We start from the raw sequence: 26171 nt of genomic DNA, 5'->3' as shown, positions 1-26171 counted from the left end.
GTGTAGACCCAGAATTTCCAAGCACGATTCAACAGGAAGTCACTCGATTATCAAAACTCATTCATTATCAGGGAATGGCACAGCGAAGGAAAACTTCCATTGTAAAATGGCTCCACATCATAAATAATTACTTTGTGAAATATAAACATCTATATACGTGTAGATGTTATTTTAGTGTTCACACACTGGAGGTTTTCGATCACGATTCGCCTGCGATGATTCACCACCCTAACAATATAATTTGCTCGTCATTATTCAAACTCCCTCTCTCGCTCTTTCTTCCTCTAACTCTAATCTCTTTATCTCTCTGCTTTTTTGTTTTTCTCTTTTTTTTCCTTACTTAACTTATATAACTTATATTATGTTACCACTCCTATTTAATTCACTGTATGAACTTCCTTTTAACCATTACATTGTAATAAAGATAAAGATAAAGACCGCTGGTTTCAATTTGCTCCATGCTAAAAAGGCGCACGAAATTAATAGATTCGAAATAGATCCCTTTCTGCATGAATTTTTATTTTACAGTTAGTTAGTATTTATCCCACGGACTCATTTTCGGGTCGAATTTCCTCAGTTCACGGCCATTGCCTGACCATGAACAAATCGTAACGGTTTAATCAAGTACAAAGTATTAACAATGACTGTACGTATAGAACGAACCATCTCAATCCGATTTGAATTTTGCCCTTTGAAAACTGTTGTTCTCGAAGACAAAAGCTTTTCCCTGCTAACAGAGCTCTTTTTCCGTTGTATTCGCCGATCTGCTAGCAGGGAACGAAAGCTCAGACTTTCTTTTTTAACTGTTATCGTCATCACTTAGTAACATACACACACAAAAAAGAAAACTTTGAAACCTATAACGGGCGTTTTAAGTCACTTGGAAGGGGGTTTTGTTGTTGTTGTTGTTTTTTGTGTTTTTTTTTTTTTTGTGTTTTTTTTTTTTTTTTTTGCGAAAGCAATCGAAAGACAAGTTGCAAGACATCTAGTCATCTATAACAAGACCTGACCGACCGTAGTCCGCTTTTTTTGTGTGTGTGCGAACATCGTAGCTTCGCTACTTTTGATTTTTCGGTTGCTGAAATATGCAATAGTATGCATCCCTGAGAACTCCAGAAAACAACGATTACTAAAGCGAGTGAACTATTTTTCACTAAAAAAATTCAACACATCAGTGATAATCAGATGTTACTAAATTGCGATTGAGATCGATCATTCCGGGGCACCCAACAAGAGTATTTGAACCAAATACGTAAAAATTATGTCCATGTATTCCAAGATCGTCATATTCTGTTCTGTTCTGATTCTTAAGATGGTAATCTAACTCGCAGAGAAATTTACGGAAATTTGGGGAACCGCGAATACAACTTTTTAAAGAACAATTATGTGATTACCTTAAAATGTCAGTTATAAACCCCAACCCTCCTCCGCCCCCCCGCCCCCCCTCCCCAAGACCACTCATAGACCCCTCTACCTTTAAACAAAAGAATATTGCGGTTATTCAAAAAATTCGTGTTAATTTAACGTCGCGAACTTAGTAATAAGTGGAAAGTTTATTTCCGCTCCTTAATTTTTATCATTTCTTTCCCAATTTCTTGGGTAGGGGCAATTCAAGCAGCTTGTTTTTTTTACATATTTCAACCTTTGAATACACCGTCTAGTCTGTTTTAGGTTAAACCCTTGTTATCACAATTGTCTTTTTTAGTGTTCGCCGTGTTGATCAGTGTATCAGTGTAGTGGCCGGCTTGGAAATCATCAACATGTTTTACTTGATTCACAAAACACGCGACCACCGAACAATACAATGCAATGCAATGCAATGCATACATACAATACAATACAGTAACTTTATTTAAAGAGGGATGCGTACAAAATAACCTATTACAGTTTTCTGACTTACGGCCCTCCCGTCAGTTCCCTTTATTTGGAAATATAACCTCTTCTTCGAGCTAATTTTCTGAAAGGAGCACCGTCACAAAGATTTTGCTGTCCTTTTTTTGGCAAAACTGCTCTAATATTTGACAAAGAACCTTTTTCTAACATTGACTGAATTGCTCTTCAAAGAACCTTTTCTCTAATTATGACTAAATTGCTCTTAAAACACTAGAACAAAAATGTTAGGTGATTTCTCAGAGGAAGAACGAACTGCAATCGTTTCTTCAGCGATTTCTCCAAAATACAATGGCCAACCCATTTCCATCCTAGCAAACCTCAGCTGAAGGTAAGTGCAGTCGACTCCCGATAACTCGAACCTTCAAGGGAAATTGAAAAAGGTTCGAGTTATCAGGAGTTCGAGTTATCAAGGGTAAAATTATATAGAAAATGACCTGAAGGGAAAGGAAAACTGGTTCGAGTTCGAGTTAGCGAGAGTTCGAGTTATCGGGAGTCGACTGTAATACTATCTTCTGTTTACTAGTAGAAGGTTGTTGTTAACAAAACTTAACAAGACCATTATTTTAACGTTTCCATAGATACAAATATATCTTTTGGCTATTCAAAGTTACATCAAAGTATACAGTTTAAAGGTGCACTGTCACCACGCGATATTGCTGTATTAAGGTCAAAACTGCTCGATTATTTAGCAAAAAACCCGTTTTGTATCAGAAATAGCTCTTACAACACCGGGAGGAAAATATTAAGGTTTTTCTCCCGGGAAGAACAAATCATACTACTTCTCTAAAATACAAAGGAAGAACTTGAAAAAATTGGCCATTTTTTTCAAGTTGCAATCCACTTCCATCCTAGCCATCCGCAGCCAAACATAACTAAAACTAGTTTCTGTACACCAGTAGGGTTAAAGTTAACAAAACTGAACCGTTATTCTAACAATTCCATTGAAACAAATACGCTTTTTGGTTATTCATGGTGACACTAAAATAAAATGAACAGTTGATGGATAGTGTTTTTGTCGCGCTCTGATTGGTTACTCAAACTCTGGATAGTATTTGCTATTCACCCCTGGCAGTAGAGTCGCGTTTACGGCAACCGTGAGATTCGCGATTTTTTTCCTTGAAAAAATTAGTACACAGATGAGAATAGTGCAAATTAATTCTGGCTGTGATGCAAACGCAAAACTACTCAATTTTACTGAGAAACTGAAAACAGCGAGCGGCAAATATATAGGATAAACATGGTCACGTGGTCATTTCTGCCGTTTGCCGTAAGCGTAATTCTGGACGCCTCTATTTTCCTGGATTTTGGGCGAGATTTTTATTCACCGATTTGCCAGCGACAAAGTGAATCATTGGGGCTAGCTATCCACCACCATCGTCATGATCTTCCACATTCTCCTGAGTGGAGAGATGGACTGCGTACTTTCTCCTTCCTTCCAGGCTCATCTATCGTCTGCTGGTAATGCTGCCTCCGCCGGTGAATCCCCCAGCCAACGTTCTTAGTCCTCTATCGTTAAGATCCTCTCCCATGTCTCCCGCAGGCGACCTTGTTTCCTCTTTCCTTCTGGTACCCAGGTGAGAGCAATGCGTGGGTATGAGTGGTGGTTCATTCTAAGGTCATGGCCTAACCATGTCCGTCTTCTCCTGGCCACTTGATCGCTTATTGTCTCAATACCTGTTCTTCTACTAATCTCCTCGTTTGTAACCCGTACTGGCCAATAGATAAAGAGGGAGGGGGTGCTGGCTATCAACAGTTTTCTAAATACTAAACAAGTATTCACCTCAGTGTCGGTGAATGTATTTGTTTTCCCCTCTAATTCGCGTTAATTTCAAACATACCTTAGTAAATGCAAGGGTTACCATTTGTCAAATCTTAGGCCCCGTTCAGACTAGATGCCTTGGTGCAGTTGTCAGGCATAGGTAATAGTCTGAACATAGCTTATTTTTGTGGTGCCAAGGAAAATAACTCAGCGACATGCCCAAACACAGGCAATGCCTCAAAGGGTAGTACTTAGGCACCATTCCTTGGCACAGGCAGTGCTCTGAAGAGTATTTTGTCGGTTCCTGCGCTTTCTCCCCATGTCTCCCTGCAATACATTAAACAAAACGGTGGGCTCCAAATTCACGATTAAAACGCGGACGAGGAAATAATTGCCCCTTGGACACCAAAGAGTCTGAACAACATCCTTCTCAGGGCCCGGGCACAGGCACCAAGTCTGAACAGGGCCTTACATAATCTGCTTTGTTTTACATCTACATAAATTTCCACTTAGAAGACTTATTACTAATTTTACTGCTTTTTCCAATTGCTGTTCTCCGCTACATTCTTTCCAACGACGATGAAAAGTTGAACAGCTGGTAAAGACAACAGTTCTGTCAAGAATGCGATCACTTTTTCTTCATTTCCAATACACTGAGGGGATGAGAGTTTAGAGTCTAAATTGTAGTAACTGTCATTTATTTTCCTAACTGCAAACCAGTGAGGTCTTTTGAACGGCATTCCCAGTCCAATTAGGTTGACACTTGAAGGTTTATTCACCACAAATCCAAAAATCTGCTGGAGTTCTAAGCTTTCTATGGATCTGGAAAGGGAAAAGAGAAAAGGAAGGGAGTTTATCACTCGTTTTGCGACATTTACAAACAGTAATACTCTATGATACAAACACAAAATTTATTGGTGACAGAGAAGAACTAAAAGCCTGGGACTTACGAGGTCCACGCTTCCCATAGATTAAAATATGGCAATACAGTTTTGTCTGGAAGAAGGGTCTGTTGCTGAAGGACAGTGCCTACTTTTGTTACTACACATACGTTCTGCGGACTTCGAGATACTCGGGTTTCTTATGGGTGGTGCCTACTACTACAGGGATATTTTTTGCGTGGTATAAAACTATGCAGAGAAAGTGGAACTTAGCAAGTGCTCTTAGTATTTAAAAAGAAAATTGGGGGTAACCATTAATTTTTCAAAGATAACAAAGCTTCAATTTGATAAAAAAAAAGCCCTACATTGCTTTGTATTTTAGCACTTTTTAGAATTATTGTTTCTTAATTATCTCTAAAAAATGCATGGTTACCCCCAATTTTTTTTATGGATTCCAATAGCCCTTTCTAAGATCTGCTTTTCCTGTATAGTAATAAACTGTGCAAAAATACCTCTGTATTAGTAGGCACCGTCCTTAATTACCACTGAAAAAAAATGGTTAACCCAATGTTCTTTTTGGATTCCAATAACCCCTTCTAAGATCTGCTTTTCCCACAAAGCTAAAACCTGCTCATCATCTATTCTTCACATTACTGAAACCCTGTTGTCTTGACTCTTTCACCAAAATTGACCCCACAAAAAGTTACCATTTGTAGTTTTGAAATCTGAGAAGATATATGGTAATACTGAAAGGTCAAAAAGGCCATACACTGTATGGGATCCCTGTGCTTTGACCTCCACTGTAGATTTAGTTTGTCTTATAACTGATTAAAGAAGTGGAACAATTTTTGTTATCTACGGTAAAGCAAAATCTAATCAACATGACATTCACCTAACTGCCTGCTATGTTACAGGAGCCAAATAACCAGTCAGAGAGGAAACAGAAAGACATTACTCAGTGGCAAGTTTTATCACACAGCTGTGTAGTCTTACACTGGACAACCTCTTTGCATTTCCCAGGGTGCATTCCATGTATGTCGCACACCAAAGATATGCCATCAAAATCTAAGTTGTGCGCCAAACGTGCAGCCACCAAAGTGCCTATGCCAGGGAAATGTTACAACAACTGCCACACCAACCTCATCCCTCCCCACTGGGGAGAGAAATCCTGGATATTTTAAGATACCAACAGTTCATTACAACAGAAAAAGTTTTCAAAAGACAAGGTAATTTTTCTTCACTCCAACACCTATGAGTTAATCTACCTCTGTCTTAGTACATGTAATCGCATGAGAATGAGTAGAATTAAGTATTGATTTTCACGCACACAGTTGAACCTCCCGTAAGCGACCACCCATAATGTCAAGGATATGTGGTCGCTTACGGGAGGTGGTCACTTACCAGAGGTCAGACCACAGGGGGTCTAAATTTCGGGTAATTTACATATGGTAATTGCAGAGACCTAAGCCTTTTGCCAGTGCTTATCGAAACCCATAGTAATAACTTTTCTTAGCTACAAGTACATTAAGACTGGTCCATAATTATTCTAGGCAAAAAATCTGAGGGTCTATGGTGATTATTGTTTGTATCTCGCAAATTACTTAATACAGCGATTGAGACAATTATTGTGAAAGAAACTTGACTCTTTTATTACTCCAGGTGGCGCCGTCTAAATTTTTCAGGAAACGGAACATAAGCAAAAAGATAAGAACAATAAAAGATAAGAGAGTTTTTTTCCTGTGTTTACAACATAGGGAACAAAATTTTCTTAAAACAATTGAGGCACTTTATAAAACGGTCAGACCCAGCCGAGAGAAAAAACACTTACCCGTTAGCAAAACAAACAAGCAAACAATTCACCTGTTTCTTAGAGTACAAAACAGACAAAACAAGAAAAGTTGATTGCCATATACATGTAATTAAGAGACGTTTAAGTTTAATCCATGAGCAAACTAACAACAATTAAACCAAATGTTGAGCATCAATTAATTGATTCACCTGCTCTGTGAAGCTTTCCACTGCTTGAAAATTACAGAAACATTTAACAAAGATCAATAAAAATAGCAAATGGTTGGTCCAAAGAAGGAGCTTGCAGAGTAATTTCTCCCACTGAATTTGACCTGGTCCTTCCTCCCATCAAAAGGAATCTGTTATTATTGTTCGGTTAATGTTCATTGAAAGAAGCCGTAGCGAGGTTAAAGCACTTGGTCGGGGCCATGAATGATTTCAGTTTTTCAACCAAACAAATCCAATCAAGTTTTTTGCTTTTGATTAAAATAATCTTTTGCTGTTTCTTGCAAGAAATGAAAGTTCACCTTAATGAATTTCCTTTAGAGCTGTAGCACTTGATTTCCAAGTATTTCTGGTACAAACAATCCGGCTTAAAAAGTCAAACTCCAAAGAACCTGAAAGAACTTGTTGTTTCAAAATAAACAAACCAACTAAATGTAGAAATGGCGTGCTTAGCAATGTGCTCAGCCAATCAGGAACAATTGGTTTTGTCGCTCAACCAATCCGGTGTGAGTAATTTTGCCCTCGGTGAAAGGAAAGTTAAGAAAAAATTCCCTCTGTTTTGACCAATTCGCGTTCAGTAATCTTGCCCTCTATGTTATAACACCACTTTACGCCAAAGACCATAATACTGCGCCAGTGTGCCAGGCGATTTGGAAACCCACATTACCTTCATAAAATGCAGCCTGGTGTATTAATTTCCTCTGATTAGTTTTAATAGCTTTCAAAGACACCACTATTGGGTATGTACTTGATAAATACATTGTAATATTTACATGTAATTATTGATAATTTTATCACTTATTTGTCAAATGTGAGCTAAGGTCCATTATTAAAAAAATATATACCGGTATATTGAAAGTACGGAAATTAATATTACTCACGTTCTCTTATCAAACCAAACAGCTTCATACTCCTTCAGCTGTAGGGCAGCCATCAATACATTCACATCATAATTTCCCAGGCCAAGAACGTTTTTGTGAGGATTAACAAAGGAATCCGGGCTGAGACTGTAACTAATGGCATCCAGATCTGCTTTACTGTAAGCATTTCTGTCCTGGAAAAGATTATTTAGTGCATGAACTGCACATAACATTTGCCTCTGTCGTTCATGATAAATTTCCATAATGGAGGTGTAAGATCTTACATAACGTAGTTGGTTCTTGGAGGCAATACCTCTGTGCAGCAAAACAAAGTCACTCTCGCCTCAGACTCTTCTCTTCTAATAACTCGATTTTGGAGAAATTTCGTCTAAGTTCTTTGTTTTTAGGCTTTCAGAGCTCTGTTTTCCGACCAAGGTGTTCTTTAAAAAAGTTCGATTTCCAGTTATTTTACTATTCAAATTATTTAGTTCAAAAATAGTTAAATTCTACACATATCTTCCCGGCATTTTCAAACAAAAATTAGTGCTCTACAGTGTACCTTTGAGGGGTCTGGGGACAATAAAATCTCCACGCAAGCGTGGCGGCTGATGAAATTTGGTTATTTTAGGGGAAACGCACAAGTTGTTTATTGTTGTGATCTAGCTTGTGTTGCACCACATTTCCTCAGCAGCACATATTTTAATGCAATCGAACATATTTATCTGATGATCTTGCCAATTTTGCGCAGAACTTCGACTGTGGACCTTATGTTGAGTTGGAAAGGGAAAGAGTTACTTTAAGCTTATACCAAGTCAGAGGCATTGTTCCATTGAAAATGCCGGTATAAATAACGCTTTCCTCAGCCAAGTTATAAGAGAATCAAGGCATTAGGGCTCGATTTAAAACTTGGAGTGATCGAGTACAGGTGAGAAAAATACAATTTCGTCCAAAATATAACTTAATTGGAAGCAAAAATTTTCTAATAATTTTAAGGCCATATAAGGTGAACAATAATTGGTTTGAGCTTTGCTTCCATCAGTTGTGATATAGTTATAAGACTTAAGTTTATGACGTGCTTAGTTCAGAGAACCTTTTGCAGTTGGATATTCCCTCTCGATCTCCATTTTATTTTAATTCTCCAAGCTTTTGCTGGGATGTGGGATGGAGCTTTTGAGGTGAGATGCTGGACGATGAAAGATAATTTTTATTTAAGGGTTGGGATGCAAAATCGGAATAGCACCACATGGTGAAAAGGGTAGAGGGTTGAATCACACTAGCCTTCCCCACAAATGCTCTTTTTGCTTGTCACACAATCTTTCCTCCCCAACAAGAGGTAAGATTGCGTGACCACTAAAAGAACATCTTTGAGGGAGCTTAAGTTGCACCTGAGCTACAAGTGGCACAGAATGAAACAACTACGATTGTTATATACCTAGACTTTCACTTAACAAAGTGAGCACTGTGATTGGTTGATTCTTGGTCACTTGCCCCTGATTAAATACAAATGTATCCCGACCGGGATACAATTCCGCAGTTGTTACCCTCTCAGTTGTTTGTTTGTTTGGTTTGCTGTGATTTTATACCTGCCAACTTTTTCTAAGTCAAACGCGTGAGATTTTTGTCTCTTCATGACCGGGATTTCCGAAAACGTCCAAGCCACTTCCGAATATTTCTGACGATTTTCCGAAGACTTCCGAACGTTGCCGAGAATGTCCGAAGATATTCCGACGGCCTTTGAACACTTACGATTTCAACGGATTGTAGACATTTGAAAGCTTCTGAGATTGTTATAAAGAGCAAAGAAAAAATACGTAACAAATCTGAAATGAAATGTCCGGATTTGTGAGTCAGGCATGAGAAATTGTCCTTGATGCGTGAGATCGCTGTCTTTCGTCCGCAAGCGTGAGACTCACGCATAATGCATGAGAGTTGGCAGGTATATGATTTTTGAAGGGAAAGTCTAAATATATAATAAAGCACTTAATGTACGGTCCCTCGGGAAACTAGTTAGTTTTGTTTTTCCTCGAGTCCTGATGTTCGTTAAGGGAAACATCAGGACTCTCTGGAAAACAAAACTAACTGTTTCCCTCGGAATCATACATTAAGTGTATAGTATTGTTACTTCCCTCTGGATGAGAAGTGTGTCACTAGTGCTTATTTATACACCCAAGAAGACAATGCAGAGCAAAGTTTGCTGTCAAAAGAAATAATTTCTATGACATGTCCAAGGATGAGATCCTTGATTAATACATTGCCTTACTTTTTCCATGGATAACATTGAACTGTTTCTAGCAACCTCTTTTAAAAATACTAGTGGTTATTTACCTGGCCTATAACAAGCTAATACCACCTTGATGAACTTCTTGCAAATGACAATCTAGGATGACCTTCCTCCTAAATTATCTGTATCTATCCTTTTTCATACCCTTGCATGGTGAGAGAGTGTGATTGAAAGTACATGGCACAAATGCAGAAGCATGGTCTTTGAGAACATAATGTGTTCTCTGACACAAGTAACAGACTACTTGTGTATTTTTGTTCCTTATGTTTTATGTTTTTATTTTGTTGTTGTTGTTTTTAATCTGCAAACAAAAACTCACAGTTCTTCAGCAGATTTGATTCCACCCTTGAGATTTTGGCTGGCAAATTTTGAAGATTAAAAACTTGAGGAAACAAAGTTGTTTTCCTTTTTACAGTCTTCTTGCTTGTAATTTAACACCTCAAGGTTATTCCAAACCTTTGTAGGTTTTCCAAAGAAAACAATAAATGTTTGTGTGCTGTTTTTATAGAAACATTAGAAAACTATATATTGCTCCTATGAAATTGGAGCCAACACTTAGAGAAATTGGTATTGTCAAGCGGATAAATGATAGTGTAAATCATCCTTTGATTTATTGTGTTTGAGAGATTAAGCATCAAGACAAATGTCAGACTGTCATTTTCTTTTCTTTTTTTTTCTCGAAATAATTGAAGGGCTAAATGCATATTAACCATATTTGTCAAATTTTAGGTCAATCCTTCATTTTGCTTAAAAGTGCCTGAATGTTTGCATGTGGCTTTCAGTTTTGTTGGAGAACATTCAACATCTCCCCATGGTTTTTATTGCTGGATTACATTTAGTTTTCGAGGAAAATGAGCCAAAATATTGAGTCAGCTAAATTTGGCTTAAGACAGTTATGCACACTGTCCTTCAATTAAAGATATGTAACCATCCAAAATAATTATTGTGTTTCTCATTAATGTGAAACCGCTCACTTCTACCAAGAAACAGAAAAAGGCAAACAGCAAATATAGGAAAAATTTTCATGGGCACCTGGTTAATTTCTCCCATATTTTGCCATAACATTATACTTACTCTTTGCATTCTTCTTTATATACATGTACCACTAAAATTCTTGGATTTCTATACAGATCTTACCCTTAAAGAATGAGTGCCGCAGCAGAGACCATAAATGTAGAAGAAAAATTCTCTGGATCTTCATTGAATGGTAGCCAAGCTGGATCGCCAGACGGTGCAGACAACCTGTTTGCTCCAGACAGTGAGAGCGAGTTTTACCTAGAGGAAAATGGCACTTCAACTGGCTTAGAACACAATATTGACCCAAGGGTAAGAAGGCATACAATTTAGTATACTTTGCAAAAGTCTAAGACATTGATACAGGGTTTTTGAAATAGCTAAACCAGTTTTTTGTGTGCTGATTTTCTTTCCACTGTTGTAATGGTAATGGTAATGGTAATGCATTTATATACCGCATTTTCTATTCATATATATATTCAAATGCGGTTTACATCAGCATATGTCCATTAGTGACCTCATCCTACCCACCCAACCCATGAAATCATGAAACTGCACAAAGACCAGACCAGCACACCGGGAACTCCATGCCCTACTCTTTGCGATTAGTGTCTGGGTTCTTTAACGTCCCACAGGGTTATGAACATTGAAGTGTTGTGAGACGGGGCCTACGTTTATCGTCCTTATCCGAGAAGACTAGAAAGTCTACAAAGGCAGCACTTTCTCCTCAGTTTTTTAAAGACCCTGAGTGTTGGTGCGGCCGGGGTTTGAACCCATGGCCTCCTGCACGGTAGTCCGATGCTCAATCAACTGAGCTAATCGGTCAGCCATCATTTGAGTAATACAACGAGTTACAGTAAGTTAAAGTTGGGACTTACAGTCACAATGGTAGATCTCACTTATTGATTCTTTCATTCACAGTTCAAATATTTGAATTTCACATATTCATTTCCATTTGTACGTGAGATGAATGCCATAAGATTAAGTTAATATTAATATGGTGTTTATAAAGTGAAGGGCTGGAGGGCATAACCATCCATTTCGGATTGTTTTTTGTTCTAGCTCAGATTCATGAGAGGTTTCCATAAGGCCTTGAATTCCTTTTGGAAACGCTGCTCCAATGTTTTATCCATGGCTTTGCACTTTGTTTGCAATAAAAAGCTGATTATGAGCAAGATGTTCATGTTCATCACAAAATGGAGTCCTAAGCAGTGGATAAAACATTGGAGCAACATTTCCTGAAGGAATTCAAGGCCACATGCAAAACCTCCAGTGACTGAGCTAAACTAACAAAAGCAATCTGAAAAGCACTATAGGTTGATTATGCCTCCAGCCCTTTAATAATTACAAAAAGCATACAACCAATGTCTTTGCTAACACTACTGGACTCATTTTTTTGTTTTGTTTTGATTTAGGTTGCCCTGATCAGTCCCACTGATGATCAGTTTGATATTTTACTTCATAAATTAAAGGAGAGATTAGATGAAGGCCACGGAGAGACTATCTATGAAGTTGGAGTAGGAGGTGAAGATAATTTGATCTTCATATCAGTGCTATTTAAGGACAGTGCCTACTTTTAGTACTGTGCATACGTTCTGCGCAGCTCGAGATACTCGGGTTTCCTATATTGGTGGTGCCTACTTATACAGGGATAGTTTTGCGCGGTTAAAAACTATGTGGAGAAAGCAGCACTTAGCAAGAGCTTTCAGTATCCAAAAAGAAAATTGGGGGGAACCATGCATTTTTCAGAGATACATGTTATAAAGCTTCAATTTGGAAAAAAAGTGCAATACATTGCTTTGTATTTTACTGCTTTTTTGAATAATCGTTGCTTACTTATTTCTAAAAGATGAATGGTTACCCCCAATTTTCTTTCTGGATTTCAAAAGCCCTTGCCAAGATCTGCTTTTCCCGCATAGTCATAAACCGCGCAAAAATACTTCAGTATCAGTAAGCACTGTCCTTAACCCCTTTAAGCCCTAACAGTGATCAGTATCAAATTTCTCCTTGTAACATCAACATTGTTATTCAACCCTTGAGGTCAGGAGAATAAAGGATATGATCACCCAAGCAGGGTTGGAAACTTAAATTTCTCAGCACTCGCCAACGTTCAGATTGTACTCACCCAGATACATTTTCACTTGCCAAACACTCCCACCACCCCCTTGGTGTTTTAGTTTATCTCATCCTTGTCACTGCAAAAACAGGCATTTTTGACCACATTCCTATTTTATTTAATATTTCGAAAACTATTTACAGGAGAGTAGAAAGTTATACATCATTTTAATCAGCAATGATAAGGCTTTACAGGGAAAAAAAGTTTGCCTCCAAAGAAGCTCACAATGTTTCAAAAAAAATATATAATTATCATAAATCAGCATCATTTATGCGAACAATTTTCACAAAATACATAAAATATGACCAAGAGGTCTGGTTGCAAAGAAAAGTTAAAAAAGAAAATGTTCCTTGATGTATTGGCTACAATTCCTCCAAATCTGGTGGAGAAAGAACAAAAGCAAAATAAATTACAAATTTTTATTGATAGCCATCTAATCGAATAAAAATCTACGTTTCCATAGCAACGGAATGCATTTTTAGACTTTAGCGTCACACACACGCTACATCGTATCTTATTACCCTGATGCCCAAAACGAAAATTCTAACCAAAATTACCGAGCTATTGACTCCCAAATGTTAACTCAGTGTAAAACTAAGATCTTCTGATGAAGAAAGCAAGAATTCAAGCGTAGCGAGCGGCTACAAATCATATTTTCCCGCAATTCAAGAACATATGTTCTATTGCGTGTGAACTGCATGGCGTCGTATGTAAAAGTTTTGTGCTCGCTTACCTTTCATTTTTCGCCTTCATTGGTGAGAAGGCGATCTAATTCGCTTTCCTTACCACTTGACATGCCTTCTTGGACCTCCTTCGTAGTCAAAATCTGTGTCTTCTGCTGGGCTGATTTCGTCAACATACGCTCACTTCGAAGACGACGCCATCACACTTGCAGTTAATTATGCAAATAAAAATTCGGTACGCAAAATTTATTCAACCAATCGCAATGAAACCCAGCCAGTGATTGGATAATTTCATAGACTTCCTATTTGCCAAATATGGCATCAACCGGATGAAACGCAAATTTTCTACGAATTTTCGCGCTATTGGTCGTAGACGGCCAATAGATTACAGGGCGTGACAAGGATGAGAAAATTATTGCAAGCACTGTTTTAGCTTACTATTAGGTTACAGGTAATTTAGTTTTTCCAGAATCATTTCTTCGGCATCTCAGCGTCTGTTTCATAGTCTGACACCGCCCTGATCGTCATTTCTTTTCATTGAAGACAACTTCCTCCTTTTCCTCCTCTTCTTCTCGATCTCGTCTTCTCGTAATCTCTAGCATCTGCCTTTTGAGGAGTTTCTTTCACATTACCTTTTCGTTATGAGTTTTAGATACTCCGGGAAATATATCCACGTTTTCAAATCGAAAACATGCGAGGGAAAACACTAGACCAGGAGAGTCGCCCTGCACTAAACAGTCGCCAATTCATAATTCAGTCCATTTCTATCGCCATCAGATTTTGTTCTCAGCAGCGTGGTTTGTTTATGACCAGCGGTATCAAGACTACTAGTGGGGTACTTCATGTAATATTACTTGAAAAGAAGCCATTTCTTTATTTACAAAGCAGAAAGTTTGCGTGTATGTGCCAGGTTTCTAAAGCTTTCAGAATGTGAAAAAGTACTTACATTTAGATTAGATTTTGTCAAAAACTTTCAGTTACAGTTTTATTTTCCTGAAGATGAAAATTCTACTCGCCAAACCGGGCGAGTAACCTGCGATTTCCACTCGCCTGACGGGCTTGACACTCACATTGGCGAGTGGGCGAGGGCTAATTTCCAACCCTGCCCAAGGTCAATTTTCTTGATATTTTAATAACTTCTACCCTGTACTTTTGTAAGACAAGATGGCCATAATGGCATTTTCGCGGGATGCTTAATGTGGCCTCATTTATTCCCATTGTATGCTTCAAAGATTTATAAAACTATCCTAGCTAACGGAATAGTTGAGTCACAAAGATAGCGTGATGTTAGCATTGTTTCCGTGTTCCCTTGTGTTACAAGGGAATCATTACATTTCAAGGGTTGTAGTAATTCAGGCGATTTTGAATATCAATGTCTTGTTTTATCATATCTTTAGTACAATTCATACACTGTACATTGCCTATCCCAACATTCTGCACGCTGTTTTTGATAGATGGTACTGCAAGCGGTCTCAGTGCTGATGATCTTAAAGCCTCTGTAGATTCTTTAAAGCTGTTAGCTGAGTCCTGTGATGCTGACATTGTTCTACTGAGAGAGAAACCCGCAGAGGAAGGCAATGTTGCAGAGTATCTAGTGCGTAACCGTGCAGATGATAATGATTTTATGGAAGTGAGGTGAGATTCTTTAAGGGCGATTTAGACGGTACGATTTTGTCTACGATTTGTCGCATGCGATTTCTAGAGCGCGCGCTGTTTGCGTCATGTCAAAATCGTACACAACTCTCGCCACTCAACATTGCCGTTACCTACGAGTGTCGTAGGATTTTAAAACATGTTTTAAAATCCTACGACATTTTTTGTGTTGTGTGCGTCTGTTGTAAGGATGTTGTAGGTTGATTTACACAACGCGATTCGTGTTGTAGGCATGGCGTAAGCGTGTCGCATGCGACAAATCGTGGGCAAAATCGTACCGTCTAAATCGCCCTTAAGGCACCCATATGGTTATTAAGTCATCTTGCATCTCAAAAGTAGTCATAGTTACCTTGTCACAGAAGGTTAAGGTATCTACTGCACAACTGAATGCCACGGAAAACACTTCAGAGAGGAAGAGTAGCACAATCAGGGGTTTTTATAAAATTTGAAGTAAACAGATGGTTGTTGTAGAGTAGCCGGCTGTGACAATTGGGGTCATAAGGGCTCTTCTTCTAGTGGGGTGCAGAAAATTTTGAGATCTAGAAGCACGGAAATGCTATTTCCAGCATTCTGGGAACCAAATTGAGTACAATGGTTAAGACAGATTTCTTACAAATCACTTGTTCATGATCTCCATTTAACGTGTCGGACAGCAAATAATGATAAGTGTTGATCTCGTTGTTCTTAACATTGTTTAAATGCTTGGCATGTTATGTGCAATCTTCCAATAGATAAAAATGAGACAAACTGTTTATTGGCAATTGACTTCGCTTGCCATTTCAGGAAAAAACAGGTCGGAATTGGGAGATAGAATGGCAATAGTAGGCGGCGCTGATATAGAAAGTAGACGGCGGAATTCGCCAGTTGCCGGCTTCTAATGAAACCCCTGCACAATCTGAACGTAACTGAAATTTTAGCACAGACAGGAAGTACAATATAATATGTTTTTATAATAAATGATTTATTATTTAATTAACTAAATTTAAAATAATAATGTTGACTGACGTTTCAATGGCTCCATGTCACCATTTTCAAAGCCGTGTGGGTCCGATTATTTGAGCACTTATAAAAGTGGATTTACACAACTTTGAAAATGATGACATGGAGTCATTGAAATGTCAGTCGACTTTATTATGGCTGGTTTTTTTCGAAAACCTCCGTGATTAGAACTAAGTGCTACATTTTAACACTCTACCGGCACATGAATATAGCAAAACCTGTAATTTAAAGTTGGGCAGCGTTGCATTCACAACTCAGATACAATTCATAAGATGTACACTTTTGTATCAAAAATTTCAAAGGAAAGCAGATGGGAAGTACCAAAAACTTAAATACTGGGTTATTTGCCTCTTCCTTAATCAGGGTTGCAGTAGTTGGTAATGTGGATGCTGGTAAGAGTACATTACTTGGAGTGCTGACCCACGGAGAACTGGACAATGGGAGGGGAATGGCCAGACAGAGACTGTTCCGTCACAAACATGAGATGGAATCTGGCAGAACCAGCAGTGTGGGAAATGATATTCTTGGGTTTGACAGCAGGGGAGATGTTGTGAACAAGCCTGACACTCACGGTAAAACAATTTGTTGAACATTTTTTAGAGAGACCTCTGCTCTTCAAAAAGTTTGGTTCAGTTTGTTTGATCAAGGCACAAAATACAGTTCAGTTTGTTTCATAGAGGCAAAAAGATATATATATATATATAACTGTACAGAATCAAATCATACTGCCCTACAGATACTATAGAGTTTGCATTTTTAATTTGTTTGTTTTAATGAAGCTCATTGTGTATCTGTTTGTATGTTGAAGGATTTATAAAAGGGAGAGTATGTGGGATTTCTCAACAAAATATAGAAACATTCTTCCAACTTGCCTAAGTTTGCAGATTTTTTGTGCCAAGTGCTGGTTCATTTTCATCTTTTCTACCAAAGATAATTTACCAAGAATTTTGCCTTTTTTGTTGCCACCAGTTAAATCCTTAGAAATTCAGCCAAAAATTTATAGGGAGCCACATTTAGCACCCAAAGTCTGTTGTGCATGCTTAAAATGAGCAACTTTGGAGCACTTTTCCAATTTTTGGCCATAATCCTGTTATGTGCTCTTTTCACAGCAGATAATTCAGTTACTTTGAAGTCATTCCAGCGACCTGTATTGATATGTTGAGAATTGCATGCCAGTTCCATTTTGTTCAAGGAATAATGTAGGTCATGGCTGCAGTGTACAAACAAGAAAATAATCAGTTGTTTTCATCTGAAGTCTGTGGTGATTTAAAGCCATTTAGCAGGCTGTATTTTACAAGAATAATTAGAGTCATTTCACAGTTTTTTTTTATTAATGACAGCATATTAAAATGCCCCAGTGCACCAATGGTTTTACCGAGATATGACTTGATGCATAACATTATTTTTTGTGTTGGCAATTTTACATAAGTATACAATGTTTGTTATCTTGCAATTTTATTTTATTTGTGTAGGTGGTGGGCTGGACTGGTCACGGATATGCCAAAAGTCTTCAAAGGTACATGGCAGTTTCTACCAGAAACTCAAAGGGGAGTTGAAACTTGTAACACATGTTCACAGCATGCGAGTATTCATTTTTCTAAGTTCTGCATAATTTTGGAAACTCTACCATTTTAAACAGATCAGAGTATGGACTTAAGTGCAGAAACTGCATCACAACGATAAAGCATTTTGACTCTTTATATAAGTTAGTTTGTTATTCATTTTCCAAAATGGTACAAGTGAGATTAAATATTTGTACACTTTTGCAAAATAAAAGATATGGGAGTTACATGTTTCAACCCTTACAAGTTTCTGTTTCTACTTGAAGCTTTAAAAGACAGGAACAATTATGTAAAAAAAATATAGTTTGAATTAGTGAGGTTTAAGTTACTTTACAAAAATGGATGTACGTGATCAAAGTATGTCACTAAATGTGAAATTGGTAGCTGCATCTTAACTTTCCCCTAGAACACAACTACTACTGGCAAGAGTTCAGACTGCCAGCCTTGCTTCCTCTGGTGTTCTCTAGGAATACTCTCAAAGAGTTTACACTGTCATTAGCTCTCTTCAAATCTCAACCGAGTTTGGGTGTCTTTATTGCTTATCCTTTTATGTTATAGTAACTGTAAGCTGTTACTGTAGGCCTACTCATACTCTTGGTCACTTAAAGCAAGTGCTTTCACCATCTTCACCTAAGACAATAATTATTTAACTTTTGTCTCCCAAGATGGTGTAAGTTTTTTTTAATATATAAATGCTTTATTCGGACAAAAAAACTCTTTACAATACAATATTTTACTTACAACTTATACAACTCTCGATATAACACTACTGAACAAAACTTAACAATGCTTCTATAAAGATGGTATTCGTTATCAAGGTTCAAATTTGATCCAAAATCCCTTGCAAGTAGTTGCCAACTTCATCGTCATTGGACCCATTTCCTCTCATGGAGAATCCATTTCCTCCAATTTTCTCTCTCTCACTATCTCTGTATTGATGGATTTTTTAATTTACAGTTTTATGTTTGTCTATTTACCTGTTTGTTTATATATCTATTAATTTATTTGTTTATTTTCTTTTCCATTGCAGGTTATCACATTCATTGATCTGGCTGGACACGAGAAATACCTAAAAACAACTATTTTTGGTATGACAGGGCATGTTCCAGACTTTGCCATGCTGATGGTGAGTGGAAATGTGGAAATCATACATTTTTAACTGAAGTGACTACTGTTTTGAGCAGTGTTTAAGCTGGATGATGATGATGATGATGATGATGATGTTCTTTTGTTTTGTACTCTAGATTGGATCAAATGCTGGAATTATAGGCATGACAAAGGGTAAGATCTGATTAACCTGAGTGTTGTTTAATGTCTTGAATAATGCTACTGAATGGTTTATGCTGTGGTAAGTTTATTGTGTTGTACAAGGTGGTCCTTAGACGTTTGAACCTCAATTGTCACCATTTAAATCAAAGCTACTGATGTAAGCAGTACTGTCCTGTGGTACTGTTTATTGTACTGTGAAAGGTGGTTCTAACATTCGACTCTGTAAACAAAATTCAGTGAAAGTGTGACTATTCAATCGTTATATAAAGTAGGTAAAATCTTCAAGTGTCAGTTTCAAATCAGGTGTTTGTTGCTGTTAAGTTTCTTACAAAATGGACTCTCTTTTCTTTTCTTTCTTATTATGCATTTTAAACTCTTTTGTTCCTTCAGAACACCTTGGGCTGGCTCTTGCCCTCAATGTTCCAGTGTTTGTGGTGGTTACCAAGATTGATATGTGTCCACCCAATGTTCTCCAAGACACCATGAAACTTTTGAGCAGGATTCTAAAATCTCCTGGTTGCCGTAAAATCCCTGTTATCGTACAAAACCCAGATGATGTGGTGGTATCAGCAACAAACTTTGTTTCTGAAAGGTGAGTTCTTCGATCTGCGTAAAAGTAGGCTTTAACCTGGTCAATGCTGTGCGACAATTGGCAAAATGTTGATCGAGGTTCCATAGCTCTGTCTGCTCTGTCTCTGTCTGTTATTTCATACCACCCAACCAGGGTCGTTTCATTACAAATTTTACACACTACAAAATCATTTTTCGACAATTTGAAGTTAAATCTAGCCTGCGAACGCAGATGCCTTGTCCGTCTTTTGTTTCACTCGCCGGAAAAGACGTCTGTTCTCGCAGGCTAACTTCATTCTAACACTGGCCAAACCTTAACCTTAATTACGTACCTCTAAACTCCGATTACATTGCGAATTTCAGCCTGGACTGAAATTGCTGCTCAGTCATGGGTCTGAAATCGAGATTTTGTTGTGATTTCATGACGAATTTCAGCCGAGGTACAATTGAAATTACATGGGGGAAACACATTCAAGGTGAATTGCTTTCATTGAAATCAGAATGATATCGCATACCTAAGTTCACTTTGCCCCTGAAATTTGATTACATTAACATAACATGAGATGTTTCAACCCGTTTAACAGGGCAGTTCCATCCCAGGTTGGAATTTTCACCTCGAGCTGAATTTCGGCCTAAACTCTAACCGTCAACAATTAAAGGATTTTCAGCACTCACAAATGCTCTGTTTTGCTTTCAAATCGAAATTCCTGCAGATAAGCTCTATTTTGGTCTAATAGTCTTACCTAAAACCCTTCAACTGTAGTGAAACAAGGAGTAATTCCCTCCCTCCACTATATAAAGGCCTTCAACTAGTCATTAACCCACGATGGAAATTCAAGCTACATCTAAGATACCACACCCATTTCCAAGATGACTGCGAAGGCTTGTGACATTGACCACAAAATATGGAAATGAGTTGCCGCAAATTTTTATTACCTGAACTTGGTTTCCTCCACTCTCTCGGCTCCGGTATTCTTTCCTACGAAAGAGACCATTCGCGAGATAGCACGGGCTCATTTTCTCAAACACTGGCTGGTAATCGTGTTTATCGACCACGAGGACTACCAGTATACTGTCAAGGAGGAGATGAAAACAGATTGATAGCCAAGGAAAGAGCCTTCTAAGAGCTTGAAATGGCATGGCATCTGCTTTCGTATCCTACAGGGCAGAAAGACACTTCTTCAGTTACTTGTTTTCCCATTGACAGAACTCCTTGACGAGCATGTCTTTCATAAATCTGACTTCAGAATCACGCATGCATGGAGTTGCCTTCGGAGACAACAGGCCGATATTTTTTTGTAGATAAGGGGGCTTCCATTCCCCCGCGCGCGTGCAAACAACCCTGGCTGTCTGGAACATAGGAGCAGGGATGGCGATGGCGCAGTGATGAGAGCACTCTCTTCTCACCAATGTGGCCCAGGTTCGATTTCCGGACTCGGCGTCATATGTGGGTTGCGTTTGTTGTTGGTCCTCGTCCCTGCTCCGAGCGGTTTTTCTCCGGGTACTACGGTTTTCTCCTCCTCAAAAACGAACATTTCCAATTTCCAATTCGATCTGGAGAATTTCCCCAATTAGTGCTCTGTGCTAAATATATTGACACTTAAATAAAGTGATTCACAGTCACTACAACGCATCCATCATACACTTATGAGCGTTTTTCTACCTTTTTTCGTAGGGTGTGTCCAATATTCCAGATCTCCAATGTGACGGGTGAAAACCTAGACCTGCTGAAGATGTTTCTTAATCTGCTTTCAATTCGTGCTCATTTCAAGAAGGATGAACCATCCGAGTTTCAGATCGATGACACCTATTCAGTTCCGGTGAATATTCTTCTCCCCTGCTCTTCCAAACTGGTTTAACCTGCTACCAGACACAGTAAGATTAAACATGGGCCTGGTCGCTAGCCTCCCTCGCTCTTTTGGCTTGTAACGCGAAGAGGAAAGATTGCGTGACGAGCCAAAAGAGCGTCTGCGGTACCTGGTCGCAGGTTAAACTGGTTCAACTATGGCAACTTACCTTTTTGTAGCAAGTTAACGCGAACTCAAAAACTTGGTGTTAATTTGAGTCACGTTACTTTCTTTGAGCGTTAATTTTTTTAAAGTAGAGCATTATATTCCGCACCGTCCACTGTCATTGTTTATTCCAAAAACTTTATTCCTCTCAAAGATCGTAGTTTCACTCTTGTTGTCAGAATTGTCTTTCTAAGCATTCGTTTCAGTGTGTTTGGGACGAAATTGCTTTGGATTCATCTGCTTGATTGAATACGAGCCCTTCCCGGTCTCGATAATTTCCTTGTTTTGTAAATTTAGCCTTCTTGTTTGCGTTAATGTCCTTTATTTCAGACCAATTTTTCTCTCAGTTTGTTTTCATTTAAGTTGCGTTTATGGCACCAATTGCCTAAGATAAGGTAATCTTTCAGGTAGATTTGGCCAGATAGTAGGACCACCTCTGCTTCTTAAGTTGGGTTCCTAGAGTGTACTGTTAAGCATTCTTATTATCAAACTATTAACAGCACACTGCACAGGAGAGTATGTAAGAAGAGTTCAAAGAACGCACGTGTTGAAAAACCTCGACTTTAACGCAGAATCCCCCGAAACAACTGAAAACAAGAATGACATTTTTTCTGTCTCCTAGACTGTACAAGTGTGATAAGTATTACTTTAGAAATAGTTTTAGTTGTTACACCATCCCACAAGCTATTCTTTAAACCCCACCGTGTCTAAATAATAGTTAAGGTATGGTATGTTATGTTACCATTCACAGGGTGTCGGTACAGTGGTATCGGGCACGTGTCTCCGGGGAACCATACGACTCAATGACACCTTGCTACTCGGCCCAGATCCTCTCGGACAATTTCAGCCAATCACAGTCAAGACAATCCATCGAAAGAGAATGCCAGTGAAAGAGCTTCGAGCGGGGCAGACAGCTTCATTTGCTTTGAAAAAGGTTTGTTTAGAACTTACGTTAAACTTGCATCCTGTACGCTTCCGTACCAAGCAAAACTGTTAAATGTCCTCCCCTCACCTCTTCACGAACATTTCTCTAAGGTAGATGTGTTGTAGTTCAAAATGAATTTCAGGTTAAAATGATTTGAACCTAGTTTGATTTTTATTCTCCTTTGTCTCCTAATCATTATCATATTTTGGAAACAAAGAAGGTAAAATTCAAACTAGGTTGAAGTCATTTTAACCCGAAATTCATTTTAAACTACCCTGCGCAAATTCATTTCTTAGCTATATTTCGCGCTTACCCACGAGTTGTTTCATCTACAATGTCTTCGCCTGCTACTCAAGTCAGTTCGCCCGCGAAATTCTATTCACGTATTTTATTTACATGCAAAATAATAGAAATGTCATCTATCTAGTGTGTGATTTCCACACTATTTCTCAGATCATCGAATGAGTCCTCTTTATTTCTGCAGAAGAAGAAGAGAGAATTTTCCTCTTCCAGTTCCTTATATTCGCGTGAGGGAAATAAGAAATGGCTTTAAAAATAAAACATCCACTCAGCTTACCAAAGTAGAAGGTTCTTAGACCATGGCATTCATTTAAGTGTCGAAGTATTATATTAGTTAACGTTTGCTAAAAATCCCAACTGATGGGAGACAGACCACTTGGCTGTTTACATGGCATGGCCTTGGATTTGAAAATGCGGCTAACCTACCGTGAAACAAATCCAAGTGGTCAAAGAAAAGCTTGAACCGGTGAACCCGGGTTACAAGTCCGGCGCGCTAACCACTTGGCCATCATACAAACCCATATAGCAGAGATACACTAGTATCGACACTTTTTGTTTCAGATCAAACGATCACAGATCCGAAAGGGAATGGTAATGGTGGACAAACAAGTCAAGCCGCAAGCATGCTGGGAATTCGATGCAGAAGTGTTAGTGCTTCACCACCCGACAACAATCAGCACTAAATACCAGGCTATGGGTCAGTGTGTGTAATACTCGTACTTTATCCTCAAAAATGTTCGCACCTTTTCTTTCGGCCAGTAAACTTTTGGATGTTTTTCCAGCGCATTTCACGGGATTTCAGCGGACAATTTTCTTGATGATGAGCAAGTTAGTCATTGTTACACTAGTAAATTAAAGTCGATTATGGTAGTCGTAGCAATAGTGGATTTTACATACACTAATTGCAATACGCGATTGCTGAGTCCTTCTTTATCAAGTAACAAAGCTTCCAGCCTTTGTTCGTAAGTACTTTTTTGATGATAAATGTGATAATGTACAATTAATTAAATTCAATTCAAACTTCACGTTAACCCAGGATTCGCTTAATTGAACAACTGGGCCCTGATTTGGATTTAATTACTAATCAATAAAAATTATTCGAAAGATTTTTGTTCCTCAGTTTTGATCTTTTTCATTAGCTTAAAGTTAGGTTTCAAATTGAAATGAAATGAAAACCTCGGTTAATTTCTAATCGTGGATTAGTCGGAGATTGGCGTTAATGGGCCTTTGTACAGCTGGATCCTGATCAACAGGTTTTTCCTACCGACTGATGACGTATGTGTTTGCTTTCAGTGCATTGTGGGAGTATGCGACAAACAGCGACAATAATCCACATGGATAAAGACCATTTAAGAACAGGAGACAAAGCTATGGTGCGCTTCCGCTTTATAAAACAACCTGAGTTCGTCAAACCGGAAACGCGGATGATCTTCAGAGAAGGCAGAACCAAAGCTGTGGGAACAATACAGCAGATAGACCCCACGGCGCATCCTCCGCCACTTGTTGGCGGGAAAATCAAGCATCGCGGGCCCGGCAGAGGCGCCGCACTATCACGTGACAAGGGCAAGGATACAACAAGTGCGCAAGCGTCAATTAGCACAGAAAGAACAGGGAAAAAATGAATTGAAAATGCGCCCGTTTATTGATAGTCAGTGTGTGGTTTTCTGTGGCTTATGTTTAACATTTTTATCCTTTTATTTTAATTCGTTCTTTCGTAAATATTTTAAAGAATTTTATCTTGACTAAAGTTTTCGATTCACATTTTTAAATATTTCTGAGTCATTGGAGAGATTAAGGTTGCGTTCGATTGACCGTATTCCGGAATAAGAATAAGAGGAATAGCTGTTATATTTCTCTTTTTACGTAAATTTGGGAAGACATTTCTGCAAACGTTCGCTGAAAGAGCGATTTTGTATTCCAGTAACCCCAAAAACCTCTTATGAGGGATTTCTTGTCATGACTGTATATATTCCTATTTCGGAATGGGGTCAATCGAACGCATCCTAAGAATCGCATTTACGGCAAACTTGAGATTCACGTTTGTGCTTTCTTGAAAAGATGAGTTCATAGAAGAGAATGGTTGAAAATAATTCTGGGCCCAGTTGTTCAAAGCCCGACTAAGCTCATCCTGGATTCTTCAAAAAGATTTTTGTCCCTCAGTTTTGACTCAGACATTTCTTTAGCATTAGCTTAAAATTAGCTTTTAAAAACATCTTTTAACGAGTGAGATGAAATCCTCGGTTAACTTTTAATCGTGGATAAGTGTTAATCGGCTTTCGAACAACCAGGGCCTGGGGCCCGTTTCTCGAAAGTCCCGGTAACTTACCGGGCCCGATAAGTGTCTTTGGTGATAAATGTTTCGTAACAGAAGTCAATTTTTGTTAGCTTTGAATACTAAATTTTAAAATCTTATAATTCTACGAAAACATTGGCCAAGTACCATATCTGTAATCGCTATGTAATCGACGGAAAGACATTTAAAAATATACTTATCGGGCCCGGTAAGTTACCGGGATTTTCGAGAAACGGGCCCCTGGTCTTTGATGCTAACGCAAACTACTCAATTTTACTGAGAAACTGAAAACAGCGAGCGGCAAACTACTGAATATATAGGATAAACATGGTCACGTGGTCATTTCTGCGATTTGCTGTAAACTTGATTCTAAATCTCTCCAATATAAAGAATTCATTCCCTGAAGTGAGATAACTTGCAAGAAGTTACAATGCATTAAAAGTTCAGTTTAATTTAACAAAGTCTTAAGTTTGAATTGACACAGAAAAAAATAAAAGATCCATGCAATCTCTGTGTCACTGTGCTCGGAGCTATATTGTTTTGTTTTTTTTTTTTATGCGCCTTTCTTCCCGTGCTCACCAATGATGATTTTTTTACTTTGCGATCATTTTTGCCAAGGGTATTTTATGAGCCGTGAACTGCCGTTGCTTGCCTGAAATGTGAAGGGACTCTTTTCCCCTTATTGAAAATATTTTAAAATGGCCATATCCGACATGAGCCTCAACCCTAGCGTGTAAACAAGCTCTGGACGGGATATGCAGTGAAAAGAGACCCCATTGACTGTCCACTCACCCTGTCACTGTCCTGGAGCCTCCCTCACAAGTTACTGCGAACCTCGATTCCTAAACGAAGAATTCAGTTTTGAATCTTACAGCCGCTGGATGACGATCCACGCGTTTAAAGATTCCTTCTTTCAGTTATTATCGTCATTAATGTAAAGGAGCTCGGTGATCTGTTTTCTTTGAAACGAAGACGATGACAAAGCCCTAGCCAGGGCCGAGTTCGCCTAGCTGATGGACAATTTTTTTTAACCGATGAGATGCACCACTCAGATGCAACACGATCATTTCACTAATCTCCTTGTTAAC

General features: G+C 38.5%; 2 protein-coding genes and 1 long non-coding RNA gene across 3 annotated transcripts; 2 read left to right on the top strand and 1 right to left on the bottom strand.

The window, feature by feature from the left end:
- The first annotated feature begins 1030 nt into the window (after positions 1-1030).
- LOC146487982 (uncharacterized) lies at positions 1031-3773 on the top strand. Its single transcript, XR_014867603.1, has 2 exons — positions 1031-1682; positions 1725-3773. It is a non-coding gene; the product is annotated as an uncharacterized LOC146487982 (long non-coding RNA).
- Positions 1829-7712, bottom strand: LOC146487981 (josephin-1-like). The gene is made up of 2 exons (XM_085125051.1): positions 7428-7712; positions 1829-4474 (listed from the first exon to the last, which is right to left on the bottom strand). The coding sequence occupies exons 1-2, from the start codon at positions 7667-7669 to the stop codon at positions 4183-4185; spliced, it is 534 nt and encodes a 177-aa protein (XP_084981177.1). The 5' UTR covers positions 7670-7712; the 3' UTR covers positions 1829-4182.
- Positions 7713-7986: 274 nt separating this feature from the next.
- On the top strand, positions 7987-25606 carry LOC146487980 (GTP-binding protein 1-like). Its single transcript, XM_085125043.1, has 13 exons — positions 7987-8331; positions 10818-11013; positions 12117-12225; positions 14955-15135; positions 16516-16724; positions 17625-17668; positions 18745-18840; positions 18959-18995; positions 19374-19575; positions 21229-21373; positions 22317-22499; positions 23352-23487; positions 24084-25606. The coding sequence occupies exons 2-13, from the start codon at positions 10834-10836 to the stop codon at positions 24410-24412; spliced, it is 1851 nt and encodes a 616-aa protein (XP_084981169.1). The 5' UTR covers positions 7987-8331; positions 10818-10833; the 3' UTR covers positions 24413-25606.
- Positions 25607-26171: the final 565 nt, after the last annotated feature.

The sequence above is a fragment of the Pavona decussata genome, unplaced genomic scaffold (genome assembly GCF_977016875.1).
Source record: "Pavona decussata unplaced genomic scaffold, jaPavDecu1.1 SCAFFOLD_12, whole genome shotgun sequence".
In the NCBI taxonomy this organism is placed as follows: Eukaryota; Metazoa; Cnidaria; class Anthozoa; order Scleractinia; family Agariciidae; genus Pavona; species Pavona decussata.
The sequence above is the reverse complement of the archived record's forward strand: the minus strand, read 5'-3'. Positions and strand labels throughout refer to the sequence as shown.